At 36.5% G+C, this 18851-nt stretch overlaps 1 protein-coding gene across 2 annotated transcripts in view; it reads right to left on the bottom strand.

Annotated features, from left to right (window-relative positions):
• Positions 1-18851, bottom strand: part of cacna1eb (calcium channel, voltage-dependent, R type, alpha 1E subunit b) — a 76197-nt gene that overhangs the window by 27985 nt on the left and 29361 nt on the right. For both annotated transcript variants that reach the window (XM_042717704.1, XM_042717705.1), the window contains exons 12-24: positions 17353-17465; positions 16920-17032; positions 16140-16271; positions 15235-15304; positions 14932-15049; positions 14688-14755; positions 14350-14411; positions 6786-7523; positions 5080-5354; positions 2011-2179; positions 1769-1898; positions 1588-1647; positions 672-778 (exon numbers count right to left, since the gene is read on the bottom strand). In XM_042717704.1, the coding sequence (XP_042573638.1) occupies positions 672-778; positions 1588-1647; positions 1769-1898; positions 2011-2179; positions 5080-5354; positions 6786-7523; positions 14350-14411; positions 14688-14755; positions 14932-15049; positions 15235-15304; positions 16140-16271; positions 16920-17032; positions 17353-17465 (2155 nt within the window). The remainder of the gene's footprint in view (positions 1-671; positions 779-1587; positions 1648-1768; positions 1899-2010; positions 2180-5079; positions 5355-6785; positions 7524-14349; positions 14412-14687; positions 14756-14931; positions 15050-15234; positions 15305-16139; positions 16272-16919; positions 17033-17352; positions 17466-18851) is intronic.

Raw genomic sequence — 18851 nt, 5'->3', positions numbered from 1 at the left:
ATATGCTTCCATACTGTATGTTTATGGTGATGTGATAAATTGTTCATATACTGTGAATTGCATTTATTACATTACATTTTTTAAAATTGTACACATTTATATACAAATATTTATACATATTGTAGACACATTTGATTAACAGGTCACAGTAAAATTATACAGTAGATTATACAGATTATATGTTATCAACCCAGGCTCACTGGAAAAACAAATTTACCAAATCTGTTGCAACATTTCTGCAAATCTGTAGATGTCATGCTTCTTGCATGTTTCACAACATTTATAAACTGAGTGGTGTTTAAAAAAGCATGTTTAGTTTTTTTTGTTTTTGTTTTTTTCTGGTGAGTGATGATAAAAGTTTGTACCCGAGTGCTCTGTACTGCAAGTGCAGTGCTGTACCAGGTGAGCGACCGAGCAAGTTTACAACAGAAAAGCCAAACATTCGGTATGTGATGCAAATGTCAAATTTGTGTTAACAAGCAAAAATGTTGTTGGTGTTTTACACATGCATTGGTAGTTTGTAAGTAGGCATGTTTTTAAAAATGAGCCTGTGCTGAAAGTTATCTGAGGTCTGGAGTCTGGCGCTGTTATATGTTTCTAAAAAGTCTGACTTTATGTAAACAACTTGGCTTAGTCACACAAGGAAGATGGATCTCATTTGAAATACTTACGTCAATGCAAAGGCAAATAAAGCTCCAACCACCACAATGAAGTCTAGAATGTTCCACAAGTCACGGAAATACGACCCATCATGAAGAATGAGGCCCTGGTCGATCATCTGTATAAAATGGCACAATGCACAATTATACAGAATTTGTCTCTGTTTTTTATACCTATATGTAAAGTTCTATATATACCTACCTACAGTATATACATCAAATACTTCAAATATCATTGACATGACTCTGTGACAGCCCTAGATTATGGAGCCAGAATAGTCTCAAAATAAATGAATATACAAAATAAGATTATTACAAGATTATAAAACAAGTATATCTGCAAAGACCAATTTATATATTCATAACCAAATTTACATTCAAATTGACACAAAATGCATCTAGGTAGGCACATGCTTCATATGCCCACAGCGAGTTATGATTGGTCAATTGAGACGCTTAAATCTGATTGGATAAAAGAGTATGACAGAAACACAAATGAAACAAGACCTGCCATTAAAGTCTCAAAATACACACGCACATACAAGGCAAGTCACACACGTGACAATCTAATTTTGTACATTTAAACATCCAAAACTTTGTGTGAATGCTTGTATATGTGTTTTGCATTTGTGAAATGCATTTTGTGAGTGTCAATTTTGTTATGATTATATGAACTGTTGTTTGCAAATATACAAACTTTTATTTAATGCATTTATGGATCTTATTTTGTAAATATGTTTATTTTGAGACTCCAAACTAGACAGTATAAGCTATAGAGTAAAACAGAGTTTGTAGTTTGCTGACATCTTTGGAAGGCAGGGTTTTGGATTCATGCTGTGAGGTTAGCAAAAAAAAAAATAAATAATAGCTTATACCACCTTTAATATAACAACTATTTAAATAAGGTTTGAAGTAGCAAAGCAGTTACCTTTATAATCATTTCAAATGTGAAAACGCCAGTGAAAACATAATCAAAGTACCGAAGAACCTGTTAACACAGTAAACATATCTGTCACAATGTTGTTTTAAAGTCAAAATACTCATTAGTCATTACATTAGTCACTGTATGAGACCGTAAGTATGCAATATGGTGAAATATAATGGTCTACTTTATTCCTCTCTGAATTGGTGCAGACAGGGTCCTCAGCAGCCAGTGCAATGCTGCTGGCCACAATCACCAGGAGAATGGTCATCTCGAAGTAGCGCAGGGTCACCACATAGTGGCAGATCCTCCTGATACTTTAGTTACACAAGGAACATGATTTTAGATGTTAGATTTGCCCTGTTCTATCATGCATGGTATATGATACAAAAGCTAAAGGTGTGGGATCATGTAAAAATGGCAGCTTACGGATTTTTGCTTTTGAAAATGAACATGCTGTCTGGTATGTCGGGTTTGGGGGCAGTCGACTGTTCACCTCCATTCTCATCATCATCATCATCATCGTCATCATCGTCATCATCGTCATTACCATCATCAGCTTTGTCTGAGTGAGAGGCCTCCACGTCTTTGAAGCTGACTGTGACGAGTCAAATCAAGAGAACAAAACAAATATTTCAGAATTTTATTTGCAGCAGGGTTTACATCCTAAACTTAAATACTGACTTGCATACTACTACAGTCAAACCTTCTGGCAAAATGAGTAGTGAAATTAGATATGACTAGATGAAATCCTCATAATAATGTTGTAAATTAATATTACTCAGTACTTAAATATATAATTGCACTGTAACAAGGACATCTTAAAAATAAATGCACTGCAACTTTTTTTTTTTTTTTTTTTTAAGGCTACTGTTCTTGAACTTCTTTCATTTTGTTGTTCCAACTATTTGAAAGTAATGCACTATACATCGAAATAGCTTTAGTAATTGTAGATAGAGGTCTGCCACTCCACCCAAGCATAACAAAATCTGAAAATCTTTTGCATTTGGATCCGTTTTGTCATGCATAACTTCAGGTTTGGGTTTGTAATTAAAAAAAAAAAAAAAAAAAAAAAAAACATACCTACATACATACATATATTTAGACATGCTATATTTAGTAATTTCAGTAAACATAAATAGCATTTATTTTTTGTTGACAAAAATTATATTTCAGTTGACAAGAAGTTCCAAATTAAACCAAATATCTTAATTTCTTTTTAAATAAGACAAAACAATTAAACATGGATTAACATTTAACACAAACATCATGTGAAAAGTTCCTGAAACATTTAAAGAAGTACACTGTTGAAATGCAATGCTGTGAATTCCTTATGCTTTAGTTATTAATTGTGTGATTTTGTTACAGAAACATTAATTTTGGAAGGTTTTTCCAGACCAAAATGCTTTTGTATTTGAGATTAATTGGCTAGAGATTATTTGTGGTTTTGGGGTTTATGTTATGTCTTAAAATTTCAAAGTTTTGATCAGGTTGCATCAGGGCAAATTGTCTTAGGTACATGGAAAGTTTGAGCATCAAAGTAAAGATTGTGCAAATCTCTAATTGTGGGACCTTTTCACCCCTATGTCCAAATATGCATTTCTCCCTGTAAAAAGAAGTGCATGAAATAAGAAGCATGCCCGGATTTGCTATATCCAAAACAGCAGATGACACAATACTTCCGATCTACCTACAGTACCTCATGAGGCCACAGGAAAGAAGTTGTTAATGGCATTAATGCATGGTTGTTAAAGCATCACCACTGATAGAAGTATGTCTGGATTGTATTCATACTGCATGCATGCATACTTTATGGAAATACTTTCATACAGTCACAAAATAAGTCCTTTATCAAATGTAACAAGATTTCCGAGTTGCTTCGGCTCTAAAACTGTGAATGGAGTGTGATTGCCAGAGTAAATATAGCAGACTGGAAATAACTGGCAAGTGTGTTGCAGGTCTCAAAGTACTGTACATATGTTTGGGTATTCACTGAACATGAATTGACCTGCACATATGAAACTTTATTTCTGAACTGTCTGCGCTCTATATGTTTCTGTTTGAAATGTTGTGTGATTAGAATTGCCTGTTGCTAGGCGCTCTCTCATGTATCTTTACAAATTAAATTCAAGTTTATATAATTTATCTCCAAGGTTTTGACCATGATTACCTGTGATTGTATGCATCTGAGATGCAATTGGATTTTTGCTTTTATTGCAGGCTGGAAGCCATAAACCTGAGCCCACTGAGTCACTTTTTTTAATCTTTTGTTGGGTTTGGGGGGCTACATGGCTTCTACTGGAGGTTTTCAGAGCGAATGTTAACCTAGATTTCACCAAACACCCAGCACGAAGCCCACTAAAGCAATGGAACAGAATACTCTAAAGGCGAACTGCTCTTCACTTTCTGAGACAGCTGAAGAAGCTTAGATTGCCACAGGCATTGATGGCCCAGTTCTGTTTCTCTATTAATGAATGTGTCCTCACTTTAGTGAATTATCTGCTCTGCAAACAGAATCAGTGGCTGCTGTCCACCCCCCTCCTTCAGGACTCAGCCATCAGCAGCTGAACTATTTCATTACAAGTCAACACTGTTGCACTCTGCCTGTCTTCCTCTGAAAAACTGCTATTCAGATCGAACCAAACACAATAGGCACCTCATTGCTGAAAATGGCTTATTTCAATTATTCAATTACTAACCCATACTTCATTTTATGCATCGTATATAATACATATTGGGTTATAGAAATGGGTTTCACAGGTCTGTTCTGACAAAATTACCAGTGAAAACAATGCTAAATTCAAAAAGGCACCTATTTTTCAGAGACTGGCATGTCCTGTGCCTTGACATGCTATACTACATATAATGTCATCATTATGCATGATTTTTAATTAAGAGACTGGAGTATTTGTAATTAAAAAATATGGTAAAATGGCAATAAAAAGCAATATGGCAAAGAGTGAAAAACTTTGTAAGGATACTTTTCTTTACTATTTAATGATACAATTTTAGAACAGTTTTGGTTTGGTACTACCCTCCAAAGAAATTATAAGAACTTCAAATAAATTGGTATGATAAAAGACCGATCCAGAGAAAACGTACTCTACACAGTAAAGAACCAATTAAACAAGAAGAAGATGGATGGATGGACGTACAGACGGATGTATGGATGAATGGCTAGATGGATGGATGGAAGAAATGGACGGACAGACAGACAGATTGATGGATGGATGGATGGATGGATGCAATGATGGATGAATGGATTGACAGATGGATGCATTGATGGATTGACAGATGGATGCATTGATGGATGGGCAAACAGACGGACAGATGAATGCATTGATAGATGGATGGATGGATGCATTGACAGATGGATGCATTGATTGATGGATGCACGGATGGATGGATGGATTGACAGATGAATGCAGTGATAGATGGATGAATGGATGCATTGATGAATGTACATATGGGTGCATGATGGATGGACGGATCAATTACCAGTCATTGGTGCCATTTCCAACAAAGGCTGGGTAGATGTATCTCGTTTAAAGCTGGTTTCTGTCATACACTCATCCTGGTTTAGATAGCTGCCATTGTTCTCAATGTCTGAGACTTCCCCTGTCATGTACTTGGATTCTGATGTATACTCTTCTTTGTGCCTCAGGAATGGAGTTTCCTGGCTTTCTGCTTGATCTTCCATTCCAGTGCAGACAGTCTGAAGCTCCTGAAGGCCAGATGCTTGGGAAATCTCAGTCACATCACCCACAAACTCCCTAAAATTCATACGTACAGGTGTGAATGATTGATTTTATTAAATATTGAAAATATGTGTCATAACTTTGCTGTGTGTTGTACCTAGCAAAACATCAAATTGAAAACCAAGCTCAGTTCCATTCAGCCATACAATAAGTTAACACATTATTTTGATCTTCATCTTTAGACATTATGTTGACTTTAAGTAAATTTGTAACAACATGTCGACTAGCAGTCATTAGAGTATTAGTAGACACACATTAGCCTAACAAACATTTTAGTGACTATAAATAACATTGCAAATACATGTCAGCTTATTCTTATAACCCCAACTCTAACCTAACAGTCTACTAATACTCTACTCTACTACTCTAATTAGTAGTGCTGGGTTGATTACTTACAAATTGTAATCCGTTTCTGAAATGGGAAAAAATGTAGTAACATAATCCATTAAATTAAACATTTTTACTGGTGATTGACGTGGCGTGTAGTTTCAAAGTAACTTACACTCAACAGAATGAGACCATCAAAATAAAGTGTTACCAACTAGGGCTGCATTTCCCAAAAGCATTGTAAGCTTAAAGAGATAGTTCACCCAAAAATGAAAATTTGATGTTTATCTGCTTACCCCCAGGGCATCCAAGATGCAGGTGACTTTGTTTCTTCAGTAGAACACAATGTCCGAACTGTTAGAACTTTTGTGAACGCGCATTCACTGTAACCTATCTCTCAAATGGACCATTTAGACTCTATCTACAATCTCAGTTAGGAGTGTCAATGGTCCACTTGAGAGATAGGTGGCGGTAATGCACTTATAAGTCTGCGATCCGACATAAAACGACGAAGAAGAAGATGCCTCAGGAGCCTGCTGCTGTGATGCGCGTTCACAAGAGTTCTAACAGTTCGGACACTGCGTGAACCAGAGGTAAAAAAACAATATAAATAATGTTCAGTTTCTTGCACAGACTGATCATTTTGTGTCTTTACACATCAATGTATCATCACGAGCCGCAGGGTTTAATTTGGATTTGTCTGTGCATGTTTTTTTTTTTTTTACTCTCATAGATCCACTGCTGTACTACATACATAAAACGACTGACAGACTGCAATGGTTGAATTTAAAAATCAGGATTTGTGTTCTACTGAAGAAACAAAGTCACCTACATCTTGGATGCCCTTAGTGTAAGCAGATAAACATCAAATTTTCATTTTTGGGTGAACTATCCCTTTAAGTACATCGTAGACCCATTAAAACCAATGGAGCAATGATCAACTTAGGCTTACAATGCTTTTGGGAAACATCCTAGGATTGTACCAGGATTGTGACATTTGTCAAAAATTGCAGGCTAAGTACTTCACCAAACCACAACAGTGGCAGAATGTCAACATTGAACGTAAACTAGCAACTGCACAATTCACTAAAAGAAAATGAGCTATAATCTTGTTCTTACCTTTGACATTCCTCCTGACTCTCAGTCTGCTTGCCAGGCATGATTATTTCTGTTTCGTACATGTGCATCAAGTTTTTAGACTGTGTTTCATCCATTTGATCCTCACCCTCCTCAGCCGGTTTCTCACTGCACCCAAATTGCTGGTGATTTTCTGCATTTCTGGCCTCTGTTCTGGGCTCTCGATGTCTGTGGCGTTTGTGCCGCCCACCCTCTGCCACCCCTGCAGCAGCAGCAGCCCGAAACTTCCTTGCCACACGATGCCTCCTCTCTGTATTTGAATGATGGTTATTAGTGCCCGGCCTCTCCTCCAGCCCCGATCCTGTCAGGGGCAAGGGCTCAGATTCTGGAGGTTCGGGGAGAGGAATGGAGATAGACATGGGCGGCTCTGGCAGGGGCATCCCCACAGACATCGGTGATTCTGGTAAGTGTAAAGGGCTCGTCTCTGGGGATATGCAGCTCTGTTGGTGATGATCACTCACTGGAGTGTCCAACTGGTCCTCTGTGGGACTGCCAAACAGCACCTCACGGCTGGCCATCTGCCGACGTTTTCGCAGCTGGTTGGCCCGTTGCTCCCACACGGACATGTTTATCTTTTTGCGTCTTTCACGGCGGCCAGCAAAAGCATTGACGGGCTGCTCTTCCGCTTGCTTCCCAGCGGCTTCCTCCTCTGCCTCTGCAGGAGACGGTCGTCCTCGGTGGATGGCGCGCTTCCTGTACAAGTAAGGTCTCCGTCTCCTTCTATATGGATGTGAAACATCTCAGTCACAAGAGGGATATCATTTGCAGCATGCAAGTTTCACAATTCACAAGGGTGTGTGATAAAAATCATGAAATTAGAATAAAAACAATGGCTATCAATTCAGGCTAAATAAAACGAAATTCAAGAGAAAACCAGGGGAAAGTTCTTGAATAATAAAACTAAACAAACAAGAAAGAAAATCAGAGAAACAGAGTGCACAAAGGATGTCAGCAGGTAATTTGTGTTAATGAGATGGACAGTGCAATGTTAATGGCAGACATGACAGATAAAAAGATACGTAGACAGTTTTACTTACAATTATGCGTATTCTTTTGTTGTCCATGAAACCACATAAATGATTAATTGAAAATAAGCCATTAGTGTATTTGTAGATATGACATACCAAACAATCCATATTGGCAGACTGCACACAAGTCAACTCATAAGGCTAGAAAGTTAAAAAGTTAAAGCAGGGTTTCACACACCTGGGCCTCTTGGTACTCTGTCCTACAGAGTTTGGCTCAAACCTGAATCAAACTCACCTGAACAAGCAAAGCAAGGTCTTAAGTTTTAATAAAAAGTTACAAGCAGTTGATTTGGATCAGGGTTGGAGATAAACTCTGTAGACAGTGGATGCCAAGGGCCAGAATTGAGAAACCCTGTCTTAGGGTCCTTTGGCACTTCAATACCATTAATGCCACATCATGCATTTGTGTGAAATGTAATAGATGTTTTTGTCCAGTGTTTTTGGTAGTATAGTTTGATATCTCTTAATGTTGCAATGACTACCCTTACGAAAAAGAAGTTTCTTCAAGTCTGCTATTAGTATACTTCTTTTAAACTAAAAATAGGAAAATATGCTTTTAGTTTACTTTTTATGTACTTCTCTGAAATGGGCTTTATGTACTCCTCAGAAATATACTTAAAATTACATTTAAGCATACTTGACTTATACTTACAAAAAGTCTAAATATATTTGAGCTATACTTGTGCTCCTAGAATCCATGTTTTCATTATTATACGGTAGAGGGCGCTAGTACACATCTTCTGTACAGAATTTCCAAAAAACACAAGTGAAGAAGAAAAAGAAACAACAGATTCTAACACATGCAATCTAACACGATCATCTGACATGAAACGGCATCAAAACTGTAACGTTATGGAATAAAATGTCGACCGATGAAGAGATAATAATTACAGTCAAGCTTTGGGGTGCTGAGCGACTCCATCTACGTTTTGATTATCATTCTGAATCCAATTAATAGTCTTTTTTCAGCTTTTTGTTCAAAATGTTATTTCTATATTTTCTATGAAACTTACCCACATTAAAGTGTTTTAAAAAAAAGAATGCATGAAGCTAGAATAAAATGTTTTTGTTTACAAGCAGATACCCTGTTCTTTCTTTGGATGTTTTGTATGTTCAGATATTCATATAACAAAACATATACAAATTAAAACCTAAATAGGGACATGGTAGTATACTTAAAGTATGATGTAAAGTTCACTTAAAGAAATCTTATGAGTATACTTGCAGTATAAAACTACTAAACTAGTAGTAGTTTACTGAGACTATACTTCAAAGTGTACAAAGTATTTAATTAGTAAACTATCAGTATACCTATAAGTTCACTTTTAGTATAATTGCAGTACAAAATACAAACACAGAGGTAAAACAGTTATGTATTCAAAGTTTGCTACTGTTATACTTAAAGTATACTTAAAAGTATACTTTTATATACTAGAAAGTGGGCCAATTTAGTCCCAAGGAGTATTGAAGCAGTACACTTACAAGTATACTAACACTGATATTTGTATACTTGCTACATAAAGTATATTTAAAAATATACTTGAACTTTACTTAAGTATACTTAATAAGATAAACTTGAAGTATACTACTTTTTGGTAAGGGTACTGATTCATTTGTTGGTCTATTTTCAGGTGCCCTTTCTTTCGTACCATTGTCTTTTGAACTCGTAATGCCATTAAACTTGAGACTAGACAGTTACTGTACTAGATTGTTAACTAAGTTTAAGCTGCCATTATGGAAGCAACTTTTATAATAACACAAGAGAAACTAATCAAATGGATGTGTTTCTTCATGGCTCAAAACATTTAATGTTTTTGTCCAGATGTCACTCTCATCAGAATTTGAATATACAGGTCCTTCTCAAAAAATTAGCATATTGTGAAAAAGTTCATTATTTTCCATAATGTAATGATAAAAATTAAACTTTCATATATTTTAGATTCATTGCACACCAACTGAAATATTTCAGGTCTTTTATTGTTTTAATACTGATGATTTTGGCATACAGCTCATGAAAACCGAAAATTCCTATCTCAAAAAATTAGCATATCATGAAAAGGTTCTCTAAACGAGCTATTAACCTAATCATCTGAATCAACTAATTAACTCTAAACACCTGCAAAAGATTCCTGAGGCTTTTAAAAACTCCCAGCCTGGTTCATTACTCAAAACCGCAATCATGGGTAAGACTGCCGACCTGACTGCTGTCCAGAAGGCCATCATTGACACCCTAAAGCGAGAGGGTAAGACACAGAAAGAAATTTCTGAACGAATAGACTGTTCCCAGAGTGCTGTATCAAGGCACCTCAGTGGGAAGTCTGTGGGAAGGAAAAAGTGTGGCAAAAAACGCTGCACAACGAGAAGAGGTGACCGGACCCTGAGGAAGATTGTGGAGAAGGACCGATTCCAGACCTTGGGGGACCTGCGGAAGCAGTGGACTGAGTCTGGAGTAGAAACATCCAGAGCCACCGTGCACAGGCGTGTGCTTTTGAACCAGAAACAGCGGCAGAAGCGCCTGACCTGGGCTACAGAGAAGCAGCACTGGACCGTTGCTCGTTGCTTAATTTTTATCATTACATTACGGAAAATAATGAACTTTTTCACAATATGCTAATTTTTTGAGAAGGACCTGTAGTTGAATATAGAGTTTAGCACCAATCCTAATAAAACAGACCTGATCCAGCTAATCAAGGTTGTTGGGGTTGTTTGAAATTAGGCCGGTGTGTTGAAGCAGGGTTGGAACTGAAGTCTGCAAGAAGGTACATAGCTCACCAGGAGCAGGGGTGGCTACTCCTGCCCTATTTGTACAAGAATATGGATGTGGACTTGAGCAGTATAAAGCTGTGCTCATATGGCTACCCCAAAACACACATCCTCCTGGTTGATTGTTAACAGTATAAACTTCTGCACATATAATATAACAAGAAACCTGGCCACACTGACATCTTAGAATTCTGTTGAAACACCAAATGCTTCAAGTACAGAGATCAATTCCAGTTGGTACAGTTGGTCAATTCCACTTGTTACAGAGATCAATTCAATGCAGTATAGCAGGGATGGGAAAATCTGGCTCTCGGGGTCCACTATCCTGCAGAGTTTTCTGGACAGGACAAGGGATTGTATTGGCATTTTAAAGCATCACATGTGCCAGAACAGTAAAGATTTTGAAACATAAATAAGAAGTTCAATGGTTTTGTGATCTTTTTCACCTTTGCAACTATTGGGGAGAATCTGATGTCAAGAAACACATACTGTATAGCTGATTACAACATTCAAGTTCACTTTGGTTTTGACTTACAGAGAAGAACTTGAAGAATCTTGATTAGACACATGCAACTGAGCAAAAGTATATGAAGGCATTGCTGTGATTGCATCCAAACAAAGCTTGAACTGTTTTCCATTGATCACTGCCACTACCCATTTTTCTCATTTCCAAAGTCTTTCTAGAATTGTTTTTGAACTGGTGTGCAAAAACCTGCCATTTTCTTACAGAGCCTGACATTATTTAACCTTATATTAATTAATTTGATTTACCCTCTTTTTGACATCATCTTTGATTATGTTTTCTAATTATTTGAATTGTGTTTCAGATCTGAACTGGAAACAAAAATGTTGGAGGTCACAAGGTGCAATCTTAAACTATCACAATTAGTAACTTGAAAAAAGTTGCTGCACTGGGTCTATCCCTTGCCAAGGTTGTATGAATCAAATGAAATTGATCTATTAAGACAAAACTGATCTAACAGACTAGTATTACAATAGAAATACAGGTTGTTTAGACTGATTGAAATGTGCTAAACTCATTTCAGAGAAAGAATCTAAAATGACATTAACCATGTCACATATATTCAGGAATGTTTTGGATACAAGCTGATCACTAAGAAGATTAACTGGCCAAAAACAATAAACTCAGCTCAGGTTTGATCACTGGAAATTTAATGGTTCACATCTCACCAGGAGTTAACTGCTTTGTAGTGTTGTCACGGTACCAAAATTTCAGTATTCGGTACCGATACCAGTGAAAATCCACGGGTTTTCGGTACCAATTTCGGTACCAAAGCAAAACACAACAATAAGCTAATTAAAAAAAAAACACTCTTTTTATCACTAAAAATAAAACCAATGCCATTCTTTATACTTATTTACAATTGTGTTTAAAGTTTTTCTACAAGTTATATAATTATGAAAAATAGTTAACAAGTTTCACCCAAATTTAATTTGCCTTTTAATTAATGAAATTTAAACACATTTTATTTTTTGTTAAATAAAGGGGATTTGCTATTAAAATTAAAACATGGAAGAAATATTGTGTGAATTATTTCTTTCTTTATTTCCCTATATATACATATATATGCAAATTCATTTCCTGCCAGCAGGAGGCCCTTTAAGAGCGGGAGAGATACAGGATTCTCCGGTATACGGCTGCAAAGCAGCGCTGAGCTCACAAACGCTGCCTTATCAAGCATTACATGCAAAATGAAATGAAATCGAAAATTTTCTAAATACAGTCGGTTTCCTTCTGAAATACAGTGATATAAAAACACCCGCATCGGTTTTTGATTTTGAAACGTGCAGTGCTCATGTTTATTCATTGAAGTCAAAGCCTTTTGGAAAATCTATTTGTGGCGGTCAGTTTTGATATTGTAATAAATCAATGTGTGGGAAACCCTGGGTTGCCGTGAATACCTTTAAATATACACTAGTTTTACTCAAATGAAACGTGACTCAGAACAGTTCTGGTGATGTTGTTTATGTATTAATATCCTCATTGAGAAATTACTGCAAGCGTCACACGCTTCAGTCTATGTAGTAAACAAAACCGCACGTCTCTGCCATTCATTCATTCATTCATTCATTCATTCATTCACACAGAGACGCGCAGAACATGCAGGATTCATATTTCAACCAACTGTAGCAGCTTAACATTTACAGATTCTGGTCCATATGGAGATTTGATTCATTTATGCTAACTTTGACAAATTCCGTGACTGTCCATGTTAAAATGTAAGTTTCATTTTCATGACGGGTTTTTGAGATTCCGTCCGCGTTTTCTGCTTCGCGGAGATCATAGCTCTGTATGCGTCAAGAACCGGGTTGACCGGGTCCTCGGTTATGGTACCACCGGTACTTAAAGAAACCTGGTACCATGACATTTTCATTTTTTTTAGTACCGACGTGGTGCCGAAGTACCGGGTCTTTTGACAACACTACGTGCTTTGAGCAAGGTGCTTACTCCAAGGTGGTTACTCTAATTACTATCAGGTTATGTCCCATACCTTCTCTTCCATATGCTCTTACACACTGAGAGAAGCTAAAGGGGCTTTCACACCGGAGGAACGGTTTCATAGTTCCTATAACTATTGATGGACATACTTGCTTTTTGGTGTGTTCACACCACAGGAACTGCTAACGATTTTAGTTATAGAGACGCCTTTTGTGGCATTTGTTGACTAAATTAGCTCCTATTTCAGAGTAGGATTTAACTCAACAGAATAGGAACTACCAGTGATGCATGCCATTAAAACACCGGCACCCACCATTTTTAAAAAGCCATGCAAACAGAGTTTACATACATACTCCACGAATATGGAAAACAGCTATAGATGGACCAACACCGAAGTCCAGGCAGTTCGCAACCTTTACACTATGGAGGAAATCCAATGCAACACTGCGTTCCTACTGGCGGTGTGAATGCAACCAGAAAATGGCCCTAGGGGAAAGTTTAGTTCCTGGGGGACCAACCTGGTGGCCAGTTGCTATAACTGAGTTCCTATAACTACCTAGTGCAAAAGCCCCTCTTGTTGGAGAAAATAAGCAACTTGTTTAAATGTGTGCTGCACTGGAGGAGTGGAGAAACTGGCTAAAAGGAACTAAACAACCATTTCAGCTGACTTCAAAATTCTTAGGCACATTCAAGCTGCTCAAAGACCTCTGCTCAGTACTGACTCTTGTGACTTTGTGTACTTTTAAATCTAAACTGCACTGTTCCAAGCTAAAGCTTGTAATCACTCTAATATCATATTGATTTTCTTCTATAAAATAAACACACTATTCCCCCGTGGTGTAGGCACTTGAGTTTCCTAGCAACTAAAGATTAAAAAATAAATAAATAAAATAAATAATGAAATTCTTACGCCCTCGATAACCAAGATTTAAAGACAAACTGAAAATGATCCAGTCATTCCAGTTCACCAGTCAAAGTGTTTTTGTGTTCTTCCCTATCAAATTTGACCAGAACCAAGACTGATCAAAAAACGTGACAGACAAATGGTACATTCATATATGACACTTCTGTTTGTGTGTTTGATGGGTCTGAAAAATTACATAGTAGCATAGAGGCATAATGGTTTAAAAGCATGTCTCAAGCACAAGAAGATCAGTTGTAACAGTCAGCAATCGACACCAAATTCTTGTTAGTTTCTTAGAATGCTTACCAGCTTCTTAACACATGACACAAAACTGCATCCTTAGTTTGAAAAACAGGTTATGACAGACACTAAGAGAAAAAAAAAACTTACTCTGAGAGGCCAAAATCTCTGGATTTATAACGCGAATTGAAGAGCTCTTCCTCCTCTTCTTCCTAACACAAAAATACTCTTCAGTATACCTACCTAAAAGCATACACTATGAATACACTACGCACTTACTGTTAAATAAGGGCATGAATACTAATTTGATAAAATGCACACAAAAGTTAATGCACTGGATGCAAAATTAAATGTATGCTAATGAGAAACATACATAATATGTTATTTTGGGGATTATAACTGGTACACCATCAGTCTTATTGCAAAATATTACATTTACTGTACATGTTTATTAGACAACTCTATTATGTTACCTTTCTTTGTCTTACCTTAGTTAGTTCCTGTGCATTGGCTAGATTATCCACAGCAATAGCCAAGAATACATTGAGCAATGTATCTGTTCACAGCATCGTCAAGAATTTGGGTAGATTTGAATAGACTACGCATTACAACCTTTAGGCTTGCTTGAAAAGTTGTTTTCATGTGCAACAACAAAATTAAATCAATGCAGACCATTACATCTTTTGTCTATTTTTTTTAGCACGTAAAAGTAGTTATAGCTAAAAAGGATACAGTTCCCAAACAAAGTTAAAACAATAAAGTAGATTGAGGACCACATGCCGTACTGCACCCCTCCTTGTGAGCGAATCCCATTGTACATCACCTCATTCCAGTCCTCTCCAGTAAGAATCTATGGTGGGTTAATCAATTTATATAAATAAAAAGTGGTTTAATGCAATGCCTGCAATGTCAATTAAATAAAATGTTTTGTACTCATACTAAATAATATAATTAAGCTGAATTTGAAGTGAACATAAGTTTATGATTCAAAATTATTTACTATGTTTACATGCTTAGTGATCTGTGGAGTCTTACCTGAAAGACAGTCATGATGGCTGCAGGAAACGTGTCAAAATTAGTAGGGGTGTAATCTTCAAAGATGAACCTGTGCAAGAGAAAGAAGTGTTTCATTGGCTTTAGTCAAAATGACATTTGTGCTTGTTATTTTATCTTTGTGAGCGTCCATATTATAGGTTGAAGCCCAGACACATCTACGCAGTTTCTCTAGTCAACTATTCAGCGGGTCAGAATGTACCTTATAGAAATCTCTCACAATATGTCATGCAGCATCAGTGTTTTTGCTGTTTCTGGAAGGTCCAATGGTGCACTCATGAAAAGTGTGTGAGCGGAGAGAATGTCCACATAACTGAGATGATGTAGGTGGGAAACAAAAGTGTGCATTTCTCCATTGACAGAAGCATGCTGCTTGCATTGTCATGTAAGATAATGTCTCATATTTCTGCATGCATGCAGTGTGGTTTGCTTATAATTAGGGGTGCGCCGATCTGATATTCAGTATCGGTATCGCTCCGATACTGGCATTTTCTGCCAGATCGGGGTATCGGTCAGGTGAGACCGAGTCATTAGTTTTTAGTCATTGCACAAGTTATGTAATCAGCTAGTTAACACACACACACACTGGATCATGTAGTTACCTGGCTGTGTGTGTGTGTGTGTGTGTGTGTGTGTGTGTGTGTGTGTGTGTGTGTGTGTGTGTGTGTGTGTGTGTGTGTGTGTGTGTGTGTGTGTGTGTGTGTGTGTGAAAATTGTGAGGTGTTAGAGTAGGTAGGTTGGTCTCTAGGCTTCATTTAAATTCACTTTTTTCCTTCAAAGTCCTTTGAACTGTATATTTGAATAAATCGTTGTAACATTTTGTTTTCACATTTGAGTACAGTATATTTTTATGTTTGTCTGAAAGAATGACTCTCTCACGTTCTCACCTTCCACCAAACAGCTGCATTCCAAGTAAAGCGAAGACTACGATAAACAGGAAGAGGAGGAAGAGCAAACTGATGATCGACTTCATGGAGCTCATGAGGGAAACCACCAAGTTCCGTAAGGATGTCCAGTACCTGATCAAACATACAAAATATCACAATTTCTTTACACTGCCATTGTTAAAGTGTCTCACAAGATTCTCACAAGAGCCTGATTGTTTAAACACAATTACATGTGAAAATGAATTTAATGCCAACCATCCAGAATAATATGGAATTATCCCATATTTAAGAGAAGAAATTAAATAAAATTGATTTGTCCTATATTTCAGCATTTTAAAGACATTTCATGATATTTGTATCTGAGTCTTACTTAAAAAATAAAACAAATTGAACAAAATAAATTAATTATGAATGCATGTTTAAACAGCCCTTTGTTGATAAATTAAGTAAAAAAAAATGTAAAAAAAAAAAAAAAAAAATTGATACATTCTTTTTAAATTGAGCCTTTATGTTGCTTTTACACGTTGCTTTTCATTATGCATTTGCTATTTAATTTAAATAATGCCTTTGGACAGTTCACACATGAGCAGCAAGAACTTATGACTGGATTTTAACGTTAACTCTCATAGTACCGATTACACCTTTATACACTATTTATATGCCTGCTGATGCCTTTAGGTGTAGTTTAATGTGAATATTTGCATTTTCTGGTGGCTATCAAGCAAAAAATTCCTTGAAAGAATAAATATGATACTACTTGGACAAATGTTAGAAACTTACTTTGTTATCTTAAAGATCCGTAGCAGACGTAAAGCTCTGAGGACACTGATGCCAAAAGACTCTCCAGGCCTGAAGAATCCCCAAACCACTTCAAAAATACTACCCACAATCACCTGCACAAAACACAACATCATGCTTTAATTAGGATTCATCAGACTTATGGGTCGTAGGATTATTATTAAATACAGTGTCATTATGATAAAAAAAAAAAACTTGCATTTAAAGGGTAAAAACCTGAAAACCAATGGATTTTTGGTATGATCATAAAAATCTATGTCAGTGTGTATAATATTTATAATATTCTTATATATAATATTTTTATGACACACATTTTTTGTCCTCTAAGGACCTCCATGTAACTTTTTTAAGTTGAAGCACATAACTTAAACATCTACAGTAACACTTAAACATGAACTCTAAAAGATTCACTCACCCCACAATCAAAGCAGTTAAAGGATGAATGGAAGTAGAGACGGAAACCAAGGCCATACATTTTCAGAAACATCTCAGCAAGAAAAAGTCCAAGAAACACGAACTCTGTGTAGTCTGAAAACCGTAAAAATCAATTAAGTGTCAAAACATTTCTGAAGAGGTAAACACTTACTGTAGGCTGGGTTTTTAAAGTATTAACACCATGACCACCAAAGCTACATTGCTCCCATTAAAATCAATGAAACTCAATGAGAGTTCTGGTGGGTTTTGTTATACAAATAGATATTTGATTTTAGTCATTATTTGAGATTTTTAGAATAAAGTATTTAGCCTTAGGTACATCCTTGTTGTCATTCATAAAAATTGCATATGATGGCAACTCTGTCTCTACTTGTCTTTTGAAATAAAAATGCAGGGACACTGACAGCTTAAGCTTTTGTGACAACACCACCTGCCTTGAGCTACAGAGTGCTGGATGTCCTGTTGTGCCGTATGGAGTAATTTCAGCAACTCTTAGACCTGCAGGGACCATTAAGTGAATGTCCGTCATCAATACACAGAACGTTTCTGACATGTGGAGCAGCAGAGTGGGGCATTTTTCTGTCTGACAGGCCTATTTTTGTGTAGCTATTTTATTAGCAGCAGTTTCACTGGAGAACATAATGTTGCCCTGAAGTGCTTCTGTTAGTTGCAGCATGTCTCCGAATAAAAGTGCTTTTCAGAGCTGCAAACAGTGCTGCAGATGTTTTTATCAGAAGCAACATTCAGACAATGCTTTGAGGAGTTTGTGATCAGACTGAATGCTAACTTGAGCACCGTACATCAGGGCTGTCCAATCCCCAGTGGAGCAGAGTTAAGCCAAAACCGCTGGAAGGCAAGCCTGCAACCTTCAGCCAATAATTAGACGTTAATTGTAATGACTATTATCACTGCCATTTGCCTTATGTTGATATAATGTATTTTAATGAATAAAGGACATTTAAAATATTGTATTATATTGTATGTTCGTTAATGAAAATAAAAATATGTTCTTTCTGTGGCTTCTAAGTAAAAAAAAAATAGACTTGAAATGTAATGACGTGTGATTGCTACGTATAACGATGATATAACACTTTTTATTAAATAAATAAATAAATAAATAAATAAATAGATAGATTGATGAATGAATGAAATGAATTTATTTTAAAAAAGGCTTCCAGATTTCAACAAATAAATTGTTAGTTAGTTAGTTTGTTTGTTTATTTGTGAACAGAATAAAGCCAAACTTAAATTGTGGCTTTATGTACAATGCAGTGACCAATAAGAAACCAGCAATTCACTCACTTTTTTTTTACTGTGCAACAGGGTTGCCAGGTTTGCGTAACAAAACTAGACCAATTGCTACTCAAAACGAGCACAATCATGGCCAAAGCTCATTTTCCCAGGGAAATTGGCTCCAAAATCTTGTTCCGGGGGTCCTCCTTGATAAATCTAGCAAGTGTGTTGGAGCTGGATGGAACT

Source organism: Cyprinus carpio, chromosome B2 (assembly GCF_018340385.1).
Source record: "Cyprinus carpio isolate SPL01 chromosome B2, ASM1834038v1, whole genome shotgun sequence".
Lineage (NCBI taxonomy): Eukaryota > Metazoa > Chordata > Actinopteri > Cypriniformes > Cyprinidae > Cyprinus > Cyprinus carpio.
This window is presented reverse-complemented; position numbering and strand designations above follow the sequence as displayed.